At 36.1% G+C, this 14846-nt stretch overlaps 1 protein-coding gene across 1 annotated transcript in view; it reads left to right on the top strand.

The window, feature by feature from the left end:
* Positions 1-1175: 1175 nt before the first annotated feature.
* The window catches only part of LOC107654131 (low-density lipoprotein receptor-related protein 5-like), an 85679-nt gene continuing 72008 nt past the window's right edge, over positions 1176-14846 (top strand). The window contains exons 1-3 of the mRNA XM_016441066.1: positions 1176-1341; positions 11527-11727; positions 13667-13886. Of these exons, the coding sequence (XP_016296552.1) occupies positions 1260-1341; positions 11527-11727; positions 13667-13886 (503 nt within the window). The 5' untranslated portion in view covers positions 1176-1259. The remainder of the gene's footprint in view (positions 1342-11526; positions 11728-13666; positions 13887-14846) is intronic.

Genomic DNA, 14846 nt, shown 5'->3' with positions numbered 1-14846 from the left:
CCCCCCCTCCTTATTTTAAAAAACAAAAAAAACAGAAATTAAACTTTTACAACGGTCATTTCCACTGGGTCAGTTCCACCTTCCACTGGGGTTGATGAGTATGCTATACCATAGTGAACCTATAGTGGGCCCCCTTAATCAGGACCCTTCCCTGTTGACAACCCATAGATGGTCCTAAAGCATCACAATTAAGCATTGTACATTATTAAATCTAAATAATAAAAAGTGAAATGCACTGATTTAAAGTCAGCACATGTCAGAATTGGCAGTTTGCTCTGCTTACATTACCAGGCCAAGTTGTCACACTTTTTATTCCAGTGAACATTTCTTTCCGAGTTGGTTTATTTCTGAAAGCCAATTTCTTTATAGACACAAACCTAATGTCTCGGTTACACAAAAGCAATTCGACATTTCGAACATTATTTGACAGCGTTGATGTAGGTTGACTATATTTTTTGGCGTCTCCTAACTGTATATATGTCAATAAATCTTATAATGTTAATATTCCAGCCTGCTTGAGTGATTAAAATCTGTTTGTTACTGTAAAATGTACTGATAACAGCTTTGGCTGCCCACATGATGACTAAAAGTTCATCATGATTGGCCTCTCCAACAACTGTAGCCAATAATAACATAATGAAAGAGTATACACACATAAACATAAAACACCATCATGGTAACACACATAACGAACGAAATGCAACATTAAAAACTCCAGTAGAAAAAGAAAATACAGATTTACTCTTGATTTAAAAAAAAAAATATTCATATTCTCTTGTAAATTAAAAAGTAATGCGTTACTTTACTAGTTACTTGAAAAAAGTAATCTGATTACGTAACTCGCGTTACTTGTAATGCGTTACCCCCGACACTGTATATATATATATATATATATATATATATAGGCTATAGCCTAATTTTATCCACAGACTGCAGTGTTAAAATAAAAAAAGTTAAATTTATTTTGCGATAATGACCGGCTGACTGCACATTTATCCTTGCACTTATCCATTTACAGTAGTAGCCTAAGCTATTTTACTTTTTCAAATCGACTAACAGTTTACACTGTGCGTCTTCTTCTGCTCGCTCTGCTATTCCACTGGACTGGAGAGGCACAATCCCACTTGATGACGTCGATCAGTCATTCCCCTCCTCGTGCCTCCTCTACTATCGCTAGAAGAAAAAAAGCCCCACTGATCGACCTACGGACTACAAACTTTCTCCTAACACCAATACCTCGAAGAAATGGAGCTGGGATTATGGAATTAAAGCAGGGAGCGCTTGCGATGGAGATTTTATTGCTGGAACTGCTGATTTGTTGTAGTCTGACGGTGATTCGCGGTGAGTAAAATAGTTTTTGTGGAGTTTTTCCTACGGCTCTGAGGTGTTGAAGTCATTATAGCCTATCACCGCGAACAATGTGATACAAAGTAAAACGCACGAGCGCGAAACAAACTTGCGCACGCTCGGTTTGGCGAAACTTTGGCGTTTTGTTTTGTTTCGCACGAGCGTGTATTTTGATCGTTTACATATTTAGAAATGCAACTGTAGTAGTTGAGAGCAAATTTTAGTGAGTTACGTCTGCGTAAAGTTGAGCTGGTTTGAACGAAACTGTAGTCTGCGGTGGGTTTGTTAACCGAGATGTGCACTTCTGGAAATTTAGTTGAAGCTTTAAACCTAAAAAATCAACTTTTTGGATCGTATTTGACACGTTTGGTCGGGGTTTTTAAGCTCACAAGACTTGTAAACTGCTCTGGTTGTGTGTTATGGAGGCCTTGGTGGTGTCGGATGTCAAATAGCGTGAAAAAGAGTGCAAAATTATTCAATTGACTTTTAAAACTATTTGAAAGACGGCTATTTTACCTGACCTTTATCCGAATAGTGTTACAGACAAGTTGACGGATAAACTAACGTTGCACTTTCAACAAAAACACTGCTGAAGTTTATTTAAATAAAGAATCTCAGCCAGCTCAGAGACCCCCAGTATAAAGAGCTAGATTTTCTTGGAAACACTTAACATTCATAACCTAAACAAATATTGCTAGTGCTTAACAGGTAATTAGTTTGAAAGTTAGACAGTTACTAATGGGTACTATATGGGTAGTTTGTGTTTTTTTTAGGTTAAAATGTAGATGTATGAATGTTGTGTCTGTCATTAACTAGTCACCATTTCTAGTTTTCCACTCTATTAACTAGTTCATTTCAAATGGACCTGCAGAGTAATAAATGAATTCTTAAAATTATAGTCTTGCAATATCATAAGGTAATAAATGCTAAATGCATAAAAATTATAAAAGAAAGGCTAAACACTTTAATTTTGTATGAAGTGTATCAACTTATATAGCTACTATTTATGAGCAAAAATAAGTATAAATGGAAATATCTTTTTTAAAAACCCTGGACACAAATGATTAATACCATATTGATTCATAGTGTTATAGAGAAGCATCGCTGAAAACTTTCCTGTGACAGTTGCTGGTGAGAAATTGCCATTTAAACAGGCCTGTGCTTAAATATGTATAGTTTTAGCACCATGTACTCATTGTTGGTTTCCTGGGATGTTTGTATTCACGCCTAGAGAGAGATTGAACTCTGGTTTGGTGTTATTTCTGGAGCAAGGAAGCAGAACCGTGTGAATAGTTTAATTCAGATGGATTGAGTCATATTATGTGCCTTAACTCATATTTGTTTATCTTCTATTCAGAACTTTATTCCAAACATTTACCAACAGCTACAAGGTCCATTTTTGTATTAAACTAGTCTTCTAACTCATTCCAACTATAACTTTATTGCAAAAATAATCCTTAAGATGATTAGTTTCTTTTAGACTAGTCTTTTAGCCCATTACAACTAACTTTATAGCGCAAATATTGCTTAAGATGATTAGACTAGTCTTCTAATCGAGAAGTCTTTGCATAAATAATGCCAAGACAATCAGTTAATGTGTATTCGAATAGTAAGAAATGCTTAATTTACATTTGAATGTTCATGAACGTGTTCTGTTGAGCCGTTTTTATGGTTGGTGATTGAACTCGTATTAAAAGTTATAATATAGTGTTATTAAATTGTTAGAACAAAATGAATTCAATCCAGTCCTGTTAGATCCAAAAAGGTTTTACAGCCTGATTCTATTGGAAAACCTTTAATAAGTTACACAACAAACAATTTAATTCTCTAGTGCTGTGGGAAACCATTTATATATGGGTGCTTTAGAGAACAGTAAACCAAATTGAAAAGCTGTAATGTGAAGAACTTGCTGTTGTAAAGAACCATTGAAGAACCTTTATTGTTAAGAGTGAGGGAACAAAATATACTTCTTCTTGGATGAAATGTTCTGATTTTGGCATTATGGAGTACTTAAATTATTGCAGGCCTGCATTGTTTGTATGCAGCTGCTGTTGAGTTATTACAAGCTATTATATTGCAATTTTGAGAACAGACTGTCATGTTATTTCTCTTTGGAATTTGGGCTTGGTGTTCTTAAATGTTTGAGAAAAAAAACCCAAAAAAACGTATTTATTCAGGTCACGTCAGTAGCGAGTGGTTCATTTGTTGACATGTCTCTATGTAAGGTTGGAAATGTCTGCCAGCAAGCATCACTGCAAATGTCAGAGCCTCGTCTCTGGAGTTTTTCCTAGTAGTATTTATACAAATGTAATAAGTTGTAACCCGGTGTTTTTAAACCTTTTTCAATTTTTGTGTATTCCGAGATGAAAGTGATGGAGTAAAATCTGTTGCATGTAATGCTAATTCAACACACGTGAACAACAAAAGGCCTTGTTGAATTTTAGCATAACCAAACCCACAAAACTTTTGATGCAATTGTCAAGCTCCTACTGCCAATGTCAATCACTTCTTAAGCTAATTAAACAAGTTTGCATTTGAATGAAAGGATTTTGGGGGGAGAAAGTGAAGGAAATGTAACAACCAGTCCCTATTTTTTTTATCCTGGACTTGCAGGACTTTTGAATTGTTAATTCAGTTTAAAATTCTTTTAAAAGTTCATAGGCAAATTATACCTAATAGATAGATAGATAGATAGATAGATAGGTGTGAATTATTTTATTAGGATAATAAAAAGGTGTCTCAGAGTTCACAGTTTAAAAAAAAAATGTTTGCATACTTGTGTGTTTTCTTTAACACAGTCTCTCACTTTACTGTATGGTCTCTTGTTGATAAGGGTTGGAGGAAGTGTGCAAACGGTTTTGATCGTAATCAGGCAGATCAGGCAGGTAAAAGGAGATTGAGGACAGAGGAAGAAAACAGATAGTGAATGAGCTGAGCAGCTTTTCATTTGAAGCTATTTTACCCACTTTCCAGGACTCTTCATGTGTTCGTAGACCTCTAGCCTCCTTTGTGCTCCTCCCTTCTGAAGACGGTTAATTCTGGTGACAAGCTCAGACTCCTTCAGCTGTTTCTTTGTGCTCTTCCTCTGCAAAGGAGGAGCCCGGTGGGCCCAGGTGCTCTCAACTCCCCCTCCTGGCACTACAAAAGTCAGAGAAGAGCGGAAGTTCCTAAGTCATATGTGTGCTCGGGTATAGACTGGAAATGAATTCTCCTAGGGACTTTTGTTTAGGGAGATTAGCGATCTTCACGCTGTGGCTGAAATTAATTGCTGGACTTTGACTGATTCTGTTTCCTCTAGTAAGCCGCAGTGTTTAAATGTCCATTGAAACAAGGCTCGCTTTGCTTTTGTCCTCTAGATCTCTGGCACGTTGCCTCTAAAACCATTACAAAGTTGCTGGAGTTCATCTGTTTTCCCTTTTCTTTCTCTTGGTGAGCTCAGATGTGCTCTGTAAGAAAGATTTGTCCACAGAAGTTGTGAACTTGCAGAAACTCCTTTCATGATCCTTTGAGTGGCTTCTAATTAGATTTATATGCAGTAAAACCACAGAAATTTGCAAAAAGAACTAGAAAAGTAAACAAAACAATTCTATCTATCTATCTATCTATCTATTAGGGCTGTGACGGTGGCAGATTTTTTTTTTTAATGGACCAACTACCGCCGGTGGTGCGGTGTTGATAGGCTATATATATAGTCTCTATAATCGCAGATGAGTCGCATTCGATTATGAACGCGATATTGCGTAGCTTGTCAGTGTAAGTGTTTTTATTTATGCCATTAATGTTTTTGTTAATACAGCGTATAGCACTAGTCAACTAAATGAATGTAACATGGCAAAGATGAATGCACTTTTGGAAGTTGAATGTAAGGGAAATGTCATTTTGGAATTTCTGTGGTTTAATGTGATTTTGTTGTTCATGTATGTTCATGATGAAATGTTCTTTTATTGTTGTAATTAATTCATAGCATTAACAAGATGACCTGCTGCATTCATTTTGGGAGCGATAACTGATTGAATGTATTTTTAGTCCAGTGCCTGTATATAAGATTAGTATTGACCAAGTTCAGAGGCTGTCATATGTCATATATCAACTTACTATGTTGTGTATTTTCAACAGTTTCAATATGAAAAATAACTTCTATATTGATTCAATAGATTTATTGCATTTTGAAGAAAAAAAAGTGCCATGGATTAATTGCATTTTGGGGGAAAATAATAACATTTTATAATAAATCTTTAAAAATCAAAATCTGGATTTTAATTTTTTATGTTATTATAACCTAAAGATGCTATGTGAAAGTTTGAAACAGAAAACAAATTTTTACTCAAATTAATCAAAATGGATCTATAGCGTTTTGGAACCAAACTGTTACACAAATAATAATAAATGAGGCTCAATCATCTATTAACAAACATGTGTGTTTATTTTAGCTCTTCCGTCAGTGAACACGCAGCCTGCAAAACACTAAAATAAATATTAAAGAAATAATACAGTTAAACAAGAAAGTATCCTAAATAAGAAAGTTAAATACACCCTGTCTACCGGACGCGGTGCACACAACGAACCGTGAGTAAGTTGAACTGTTCCACCCCTTCTATCCATCCATCCATTCATTCTTTGGAGATTAATATGATTTGTCTATAATGAATGTCATGAAACTTATTAATCTTTTTTAAAAGACCCAGAACAATACATTTGAAAAACCTAGAATGAACATCAAGAATGTTATTTATCTCCAAACAAACATAAAGTGATAAAGAGAAAACCCTAAGACTGAGAATCTACTTTTCTTGAACTATAGCCTAGCTATCCATCAGCTAATGTGTTTGGTTGTACTAACTAGGGCTGTGCGATTTGGGGGAAAATATCAAATTGCGATTTTTTTGACAGATATTTAAATTTGCAAAGTCAAGCTTCAGCTCAATATTGTCAATAATGTGCAGCACAGTATGGGTATCATTACCCTGCTGAAAAAAAACAATAGAAACCATCACAAAAATTCTTATAGTTTCCATTAAACCATTACAAAATTCCTTTTTGTTTTGGGCATTATTCCAATATGAATTACTGTTGTTCCATTGTTTGCCATCTGCCAGATTACATCCCACCAATAGAATCCATCAAATAGACACCATTATAGTTTACATTAAAACCAATACAATTCCCATTATAACCCTGAAATCCATTACATTTTTATTGTGTTTTGAGAGGGGTTCTATTGTTTTTTTTTTTTCAGCGGGCAAGATTATAGAGGTTCTATTGTTTGTTTGTTTTCAGCAGGCAAGATTATAATGGTATAACTACTTTTACAAAATTAACTTAATTACTGAATTTCACAGAAAATATTTGTTTATTTTTTATATGGGTTTTATATGGTTTGTGGTTCTTCTGCATCATGCTGGTGGTGGTGGTGTGTTTTCTTGCACATTTGGGCCGCAGAGGTCTGTCTCTCTCATAAAACAGTGCAGCTGTTGGGACGAGGTTATCTTTTTAATCCCCACTGCTCTGTGCTCGCCGGGGAAGGAGGTGTCAGAGTCCTCCCATGCTCTGCTGGACCATTCCAAAGGCTTTTCTGTGCAGATGGAAGCATATGCTGCAATTATGCCGCTTAAATGACATGCACATTGCCAATAGTCCCACCAAACTGTGTAATATGTATAGGCTTGTAGAATCTAGCTGATAAGAAGAAAGAATAGACCTGCATCTCCTTTTCACAGTGATTTGAGTACATCTGTCTTTGTAGTTGGAAAAATGGAAGAAAGGAGTGAAAGAGGTGTACAAAATGATTGAAGAAACAAGCTGACGACCGATAATTGTTTGATGTGTGGGGTCTGTTGCTTACGCAGCGTGTGTACTTCACGCCTCTGTCACTGTTTAGTAGACGGAGTGCTGTGTTTGGATGAAGTGTATACAACTGTAAATCATGCTAAAGTTGTGTTTAAACTTGCCAAATAATTGCAAGACACTTCTTGGGGTCATAGCTGGGCATTTAGTTTGCGATAACTGTAGGAAAAGTGGAGTTCAGAAGTTTGGTTTTGCATTTGGTAATTTGTCTTGGAAATGGTGTTCTTAAATAGTTTTAAATGACCCAGGATAGAGGTAAGTATCAATAAAATCTGACTTCTCAGAGTGTTATATGTGGAAATTACTGTGGTCAACATTTTACATACACTTTGCAGTACCAGCAAAATGTTAATTATTTTACTGAAATAAGAGAGAACAAAATGCATTTAGTACTGACCTAAATAAGATATTTCACACAAAAGACGTTTAAATACAGTCCACAAGAGAAAATAATGAAAAAAATGACCCCGTTCAAAAGTTTAAATACGCTTGATTCTTAATACTGTGTTGTTACCTGAGTGATTTTTTTTGTGATAGTTGTTCATGAGTCCCTTGCTTGTCCTGAACAGTTAAACTATAGCGTCTGCGTATTTTAACCCTTTCCAATAATAACTGTATGATTTTGAGATCCATCTTTTCACACTGAGGATAACTGAGGGACTCGTATGCAGCTATTACAGAAGGTTCAAACACTCACTGATGATCCAGAAGGAAAAACCATGCATTAACTTTCTGAATTTGAAAATCAGGGTAGATTGAAATTATTTTGTCTCCTGGGATGTAAGTGTAAGTATCTTCATGTAAGTATCTTCTGTAGCTTTTGACGGGCAGTACTAAATAGAAAAAAAAAGATATTTAGGCAAAATAAGAAAAATGTACACATCTCCATTCTGTTCAAAAGTTTACACCCCTGACTCTTAATGCATGGTTTTTCCTTCTGGAGCGTCAGTGAGTACTTTTTGTAATAGTTGCGTACGAGTTCCTCAGTTGTCCTCAGTGTGGAAAGATGGATCTCAAAATCATACAGTCATTGTTGGAAAGGGTTCAAAACCAAAGAATTTGTTGGACCTGAAGGATTTTCTGAAGAACTCATGAACAACTATAAAAAAAAACAAAAAACTGTGGATCATCCAGGTAAAAACAGTATTAGGGATCAAGCGTATGTAAACTTCTGAACAGGGTCATTTTTATAAATTCAACTATTTGAATTTCTCTTGTGGACTGTATGTAAACATCTTTTAAGTGAAATATCTCATTTAGGTCAGTACTAAATAAAAAAGAACATGCATTTTGTATGATTCCACTTATTTTGGTGAAATTTTGCAGGTACTGCAAAGTGTATGTAAAATTTTGACCAAAACTCTGTGTGTTCTTAGCAGGAAGCCACTGATATTTAAATGACGTGACTAGCTACAGAGTAGGGCTGTGTATCACCAGCAAAGTCACGATACAAAGGCCACGATAACGATACGTATCACGATACATGACTGCACTGAATTTCACCTCAGCAGAATTTAGAAAAACAGCTGTTTATTAAACACTGCTTACTATAGTGCCATTTCTAACTATTGGCAGAGCAGGCAGTTGACCTCTGCATTATGAAGGGCCTCCATAATTGTACCACAGTACAATATAGGTAATTGCATATGTTTCATATTTACATTGTGCACTCCCCACCAGGTACAATATTCTGATTGTTTGCATCTTGTTTTTAAGCCCATAAATAATAATGTACTTGTTCTAATAAGTGTATATTGTAATGTACTCATTCTGATATATTTAAAAAATAATTTACATTGCTGGTAGGTTATCATTGCACAAATTAACACACTCTCTACAATAAATCACACTTTTCTGAGAATAGAACATTGAAGTGGAGATCGCTAAACTGCAAGCTAACCGCTGTTTTCAGAAAGCAAGCACATTTATCCACAGTGGAGAGAGCGCGTGTGCACATGGTTGCCAGGTTCACAAACATAAGTAGCACACTTAGCAGATATTTCCGTATTGCGCAAGTGTGAAGCTCTGTTTTGGGGATTACGTCTCCCCTTTATATCAGGCAACCCAGTTGTGTTCCTCTGCGGCCAGATTAAACCTTGTTGTAGCCTATATATGCTCTATTCATTCTTTTTTAGAAAACTCGCACTTTTCTACTCAATTTTAAACGTTGTAAAATTTTAAACAAATTAAGCGTGGTCCACTGCTGCACACGTGCCACAATATCGATACAGGGCCAGCTGTATCGATACTCATATCGTCAAATCTCTGTGACGATACATCGTCGTATCGATATTTTGAACACAGCACTACTACAGAGCATCTGGCATAAATCTCCTCTTTTTTTTTTTGCCCTTTTTTAGCTCAAAAAAGTTTGATTTTCTAACATCAAATTTATTTAGGTTCAACCTTTTAAGCTAGTTTAATAGGTCTGACAATTTTTAAGTACATTTTAAATAAATGTTCATATATTTGAAATAAATGAACACATTTAATAATTCACCCTGACCTAATGTGTTTTTAGTGTTGTACATTTTTTTTTACATTTTCACATAATGTGGAGAAAATAGTGGTTAAGGATGCCTTATCTTTTTTGTTCGTTTGTTTTTGTAAACTTTTTTGGATAATATTAGCTTAATAATTGTAATAGTATGGCTGTAAAACAAACTATATTTATTTTGAATCCACTTTTTTTATCAGTCACAATAATTCTTAAATTATCTTCATTTGTAATGTTTGGTGCCACTCTTTCAATCTATGAATGACTTATTTATAGTTGAAAAAAGACCTTGTTATGTTATCTCAGCTGGCCAGTGATTCATAAAGTTAAATGTGATGACTCTTAAATGTAGGAGATCTGTGGTGGTTTGCTAGCACCGTTTTTTTTCCACAGAAGAGCTTTACAGGACACTTACATGCTGGTTTTCCTTCCTGGTGGTTGCTGATAAAATAACCCTCAAGCCAAAAATTGCTGCGGTGTTTGCTTTCAGATAACACCAAATCACATATCGTTCACTGTTTAGTCTCGTAAGACTGCTTGCTTAGTGGATACCGGCCTGGGCAGAAAACTCCGATCACGTGATGGAAAATGCTACTTTAGGACCGTCGAAATCTCAAAATAAGACAAGAATTGCTGTTACTTTTGCTCATACTTTAGGCTGGCCTCTAAGCAAACCTCTAATCACAGGTATTAAACTTTGGCGCGTAACTCATCCTGCAAAGTTTGTGCTACAGACATGAATGATGTCTGAAATCATGTGGTTTGTTTACTTTTCTAAATGATCAGACTTACAATTTTTACATAACATCTGATAAAATGGGTGAGAAAAAATCCTGCAGACTTGCAATGAATGGCTCAAATGTCATTAACTTCTACTTCTAAGAGATTTTAGCCATTTTCTTTTAAATAAAATCAGTTTTATTTTGATACATCAGACTTTTATGACTCATACAGTGTGATTTAGGAGAATACGGTTCTCATAATTGAGGAGGGAAAACACCAGTTTTACTCAAGGCCCAAACTGACCAAAATATGCAATTTTAGAATAGTTTTAGAATGAAGGTAAGAAATGATAAACTCGCAATCAGATGACAGAAAGCGTGTAGTAGATTGTGTACAACAGGGTTTTCAGCACAGTTTTGATCATGTTGATCATTTAGAGGACTTCAAAATTTGCTTACCAAATATGACAGACTAAGCTTTTTATGGATAATATTTACCTATGAGGAGTTTTACATGTTGTTATTATTAATAGCATCACCCAGAATAACAGAAACCCGCAGTTGCTTATCTAACATGGTAACATGGTTCTTAGTAAAGTGGCATGCTGGTAAACCACAGCAGGACGTCCCAACCCTCAGCACTCTCACCACAGTCATTGTGTCTGCATCTAATGACATCATATGTCCTCTCCCCTCTCACCCCCTGGAAGTTATTGACTGCGACGTGAGTGGCACTTGCTGGCACATGCGGACGGGTGCGAGGTGCCAACTGGCGTTCCCCGTGGAGATGTCTTGGTGCCAAAATGAAGGGCAGACATTTCCGTTGTTTCCTCTGCTATTCATTCCCCAGAGAGTGTCCCATGTGCCTCTCATTTAGCACGATGAGTTCATGAAAAACGCTGATTATTTAGAGACAGGGAGCCTGGGTTGCTGCAGACAGACGGAGTGGATTACGAAGCACATTTTTTGAAATGGCAGATTCCTTGGTAGCAGAAATGCAGAGTCATAATTTGTAACGAAAATGTTATTGTCTGTTCCTCATTTTTTAAGGATGATTTAACCAAGTGAAATTAAATCTTGTCCATATTTTTGGTCATATCCGACTTTTGCCTCCAGGTTCTCCCTTGCTGCTCTTCGCCAACCGGCGGGACGTCCGGCTGGTGGATGCAGAGGCGGGCCGGACGGAGTCCGCCGTAGTTGTCAGCGATCTTGAGGATGCGGCCGCAGTGGACTTTCTCTTCTCGGAGGGCCTGATATTCTGGACGGACGTCAGTGAAGAGGCCATCAAACAGACTCACTACAACCTCTCTACTATCTGTAAGATCAGTGTTTTTGTGGTTTGGAATTACTGGCAAGGAAATTACTGTAGATGGCAATCTAGAATTTTTTTGTATTTTTAAAATTTTTAAAGGAATAGTTTATCTAATATTTTAAATATACATAATATAATAATATTTAATAATATTTATAATTATATTTAATCTAATAAATATTTATGAGAAAAGTCTTGGCCACACTTTATTTTAAGGTCCAGTTCTCACTATTAACAAACCATTAACTACAACGATGAGTTCATGAAAAACGCTGATTATTTAGAGACAGGGAGCCTGGGTTGCTGCAGACAGACGGAGTGGATTACGAAGCACATTTTTTGAAATGGCAGATTCCTTGGTAGCAGAAATGCAGAGTCATAATTTGTAACGAAAATGTTATTGTCTGTTCCTCATTTTTTAAGGATGATTTAACCAAGTGAAATTAAATCTTGTCCATATTTTTGGTCATATCCGACTTTTGCCTCCAGGTTCTCCCTTGCTGCTCTTCGCCAACCGGCGGGACGTCCGGCTGGTGGATGCAGAGGCGGGCCGGACGGAGTCCGCCGTAGTTGTCAGCGATCTTGAGGATGCGGCCGCAGTGGACTTTCTCTTCTCGGAGGGCCTGATATTCTGGACGGACGTCAGTGAAGAGGCCATCAAACAGACTCACTACAACCTCTCTACTATCTGTAAGATCAGTGTTTTTGTGGTTTGGAATTACTGGCAAGGAAATTACTGTAGATGGCAATCTAGAATTTTTTTGTATTTTTAAAATTTTTAAAGGAATAGTTTATCTAATATTTTAAATATACATAATATAATAATATTTAATAATATTTATAATTATATTTAATCTAATAAATATTTATGAGAAAAGTCTTGGCCACACTTTATTTTAAGGGTCAATTCTCGCTATTAACAAACCATTAACTACAACTTTTGCTTCAATAAACTCCTAATTTGCTGCTAATTAATACTTAGTAAGGTAGTTGTTAAGTTTAGGTATTGGAATGTAGAATATGATCATGCAGAATATGTGCTTTATAAGTATTAATAAACAGATAATATGTTAATAATAGGCATGCTAATAAGCAACTAGTTAATAGTAAGAATTGGTCCCTACACTAAAGTGTTACCAAAGTCTCTTATGCTCACCAAAGCTGCATTTATTTGATCAAAATACAGTAAAAACAGTAATACTGTGACGTAATATTACAAAAAAGATATTACAATAATTTTTTTTACACACTCTTTTCCAATTTCAAACATTTTAAAATGTTAAATTCCTGTGATGGCAAAGCTGAATTTTACAGCAGCCATTACTATATATTTTTGTGATTCTGTAGTCAGGATTTTTTTTATGAATTGAAAATTTAAAAGAACAGGATTTATTTAAATTGTATATATTTTGTAGCATTATTATAAAAGTCTGTCACTGTCACTTTTGGTTATTTAGTCCATCCTTGCTAAACAAAAGTATTAATTTATTATTTGTTTTTGTACTGACTTCAGACTTTTGAATAGCAGTGCATGTCTAATAATAATTAAAAATAATAATAAAAGTGGTGGGATCTCTGATAACCCCCAAAGTTAGCGCTAGATCTAAAAATGGAAAAAAATTAAATATCCAAAATCAGCAGTTAAATATTGAATGTTGATGGAAAGACTGATAGATAAAATGAAAAAAAAACAATATAAATAATATTGGCAAATAACCACAGTGCTTCCACATATTCAAACTATGCATGTGATTGGTTACAAGATGCCGTTTGGCACAATTTTTCAGTCATGTAGGACTTTAATATTAATTAATTTTGTGTGCAGCAATCCTACTGTAGCACAGCCAAAATGTTGTATCATTATCTGGAGGCAGAATGAAACATTTGAGGAATGCCTAAACTGATAATACTGTTGTGGAACTGAATGGAGGCCTTGTTTTTCAGCTATGAAGGAGGCCACACTGGGCAGAGGGCAGACGGTGGTGGTATCAGGTCTGGATTCTCCCGATGGCTTAGCCTGCGACTGGCTCGGACGCAAACTCTACTGGACCGACTCTGAGACGAACCGCATCGAAGTGGCCAACTTGGACGGCACCTCTCGTAAGGTGCTCTTCTGGCAAGATCTCGACCAGCCCAGGGCGATAGCGCTAAACCCTGCTCATAGGTGAGTCCCTTCCTCTCTGCTCTCATTTCCTCTTTCTCTCATCCCCATCCTCCATTCAGTGGGTGGTCTTCCCATGCGTCCTTCCACCCTTGACCCCCAGCGTTCATTAATGCATGGCCTGGTTGTTTATTTATAGGCCATTAGAACTTCCCCCCCCCAAAAGGGAGATTGGGATGCAACGCAGCGTTCAGGCTGTTTCCTGTTGTTGTGCGGTGTGTAGATCCTGCATGACAAACCTTTACTCTTCTGGTGCCGTTTGTCCAGCCCGAAGTAGATTCCACTTGTGTGTCCGCTCTAACTTTCCTGGCGAGTTGTGTTTATATGCAACATGTAACTTGAGTTCTGAGAGATCGCTCTCACTCGCATTACTTAAGCCCTGGCTTAGCTTGTATGCACGTACTTGGCTTGAGACATGTTAGGTAATGTGAGTCACTGTCTGTGCCGTGTCTTATAGTTGCGGGATTGTAACAGTGTTAAGAATGATATCAACGAATTAAATTTTTAAGGCTTTTTTTGTCTAGTTTTTGTTGTGATTTATTCGATTTTTAGCAGTGCAGTTCACTCCTGTCATCTGTCAAATAGAACATCAGTAATTATAATAACAATATTATTAATTATATTAATAAAGTAATAATAATAATATTGCTAATAAAAATTGCATAGATTTTATTTTATATTTGATTTTATATCATTTGTACTGTATTTTATATATTTTTATATAATATACATATTTCTCTTTATATATATAAATATTAGTGCTGTCAAACGATAAATCGCATCCAAAATAAGTTTTTGTTTACATAATTCAGTAAGGAGGTCTCTTGTTCAGGCAGCATTCAAGCGTTGTCTTATTCGAGCATAAGTGCCCTGCGAAGTGGACTTCACATGACATTCCACCATGATTCCAGTTCCAAGGAAACGTACACGTTACATTCAAAGGGCATTAAAGTGCGTGAGACG

This window comes from Sinocyclocheilus anshuiensis, unplaced genomic scaffold (genome assembly GCF_001515605.1).
Source record: "Sinocyclocheilus anshuiensis isolate Anshui unplaced genomic scaffold, SAMN03320099.WGS_v1.1 scaffold115, whole genome shotgun sequence".
Classification (NCBI taxonomy): domain Eukaryota; kingdom Metazoa; phylum Chordata; class Actinopteri; order Cypriniformes; family Cyprinidae; genus Sinocyclocheilus; species Sinocyclocheilus anshuiensis.
This window is presented reverse-complemented; position numbering and strand designations above follow the sequence as displayed.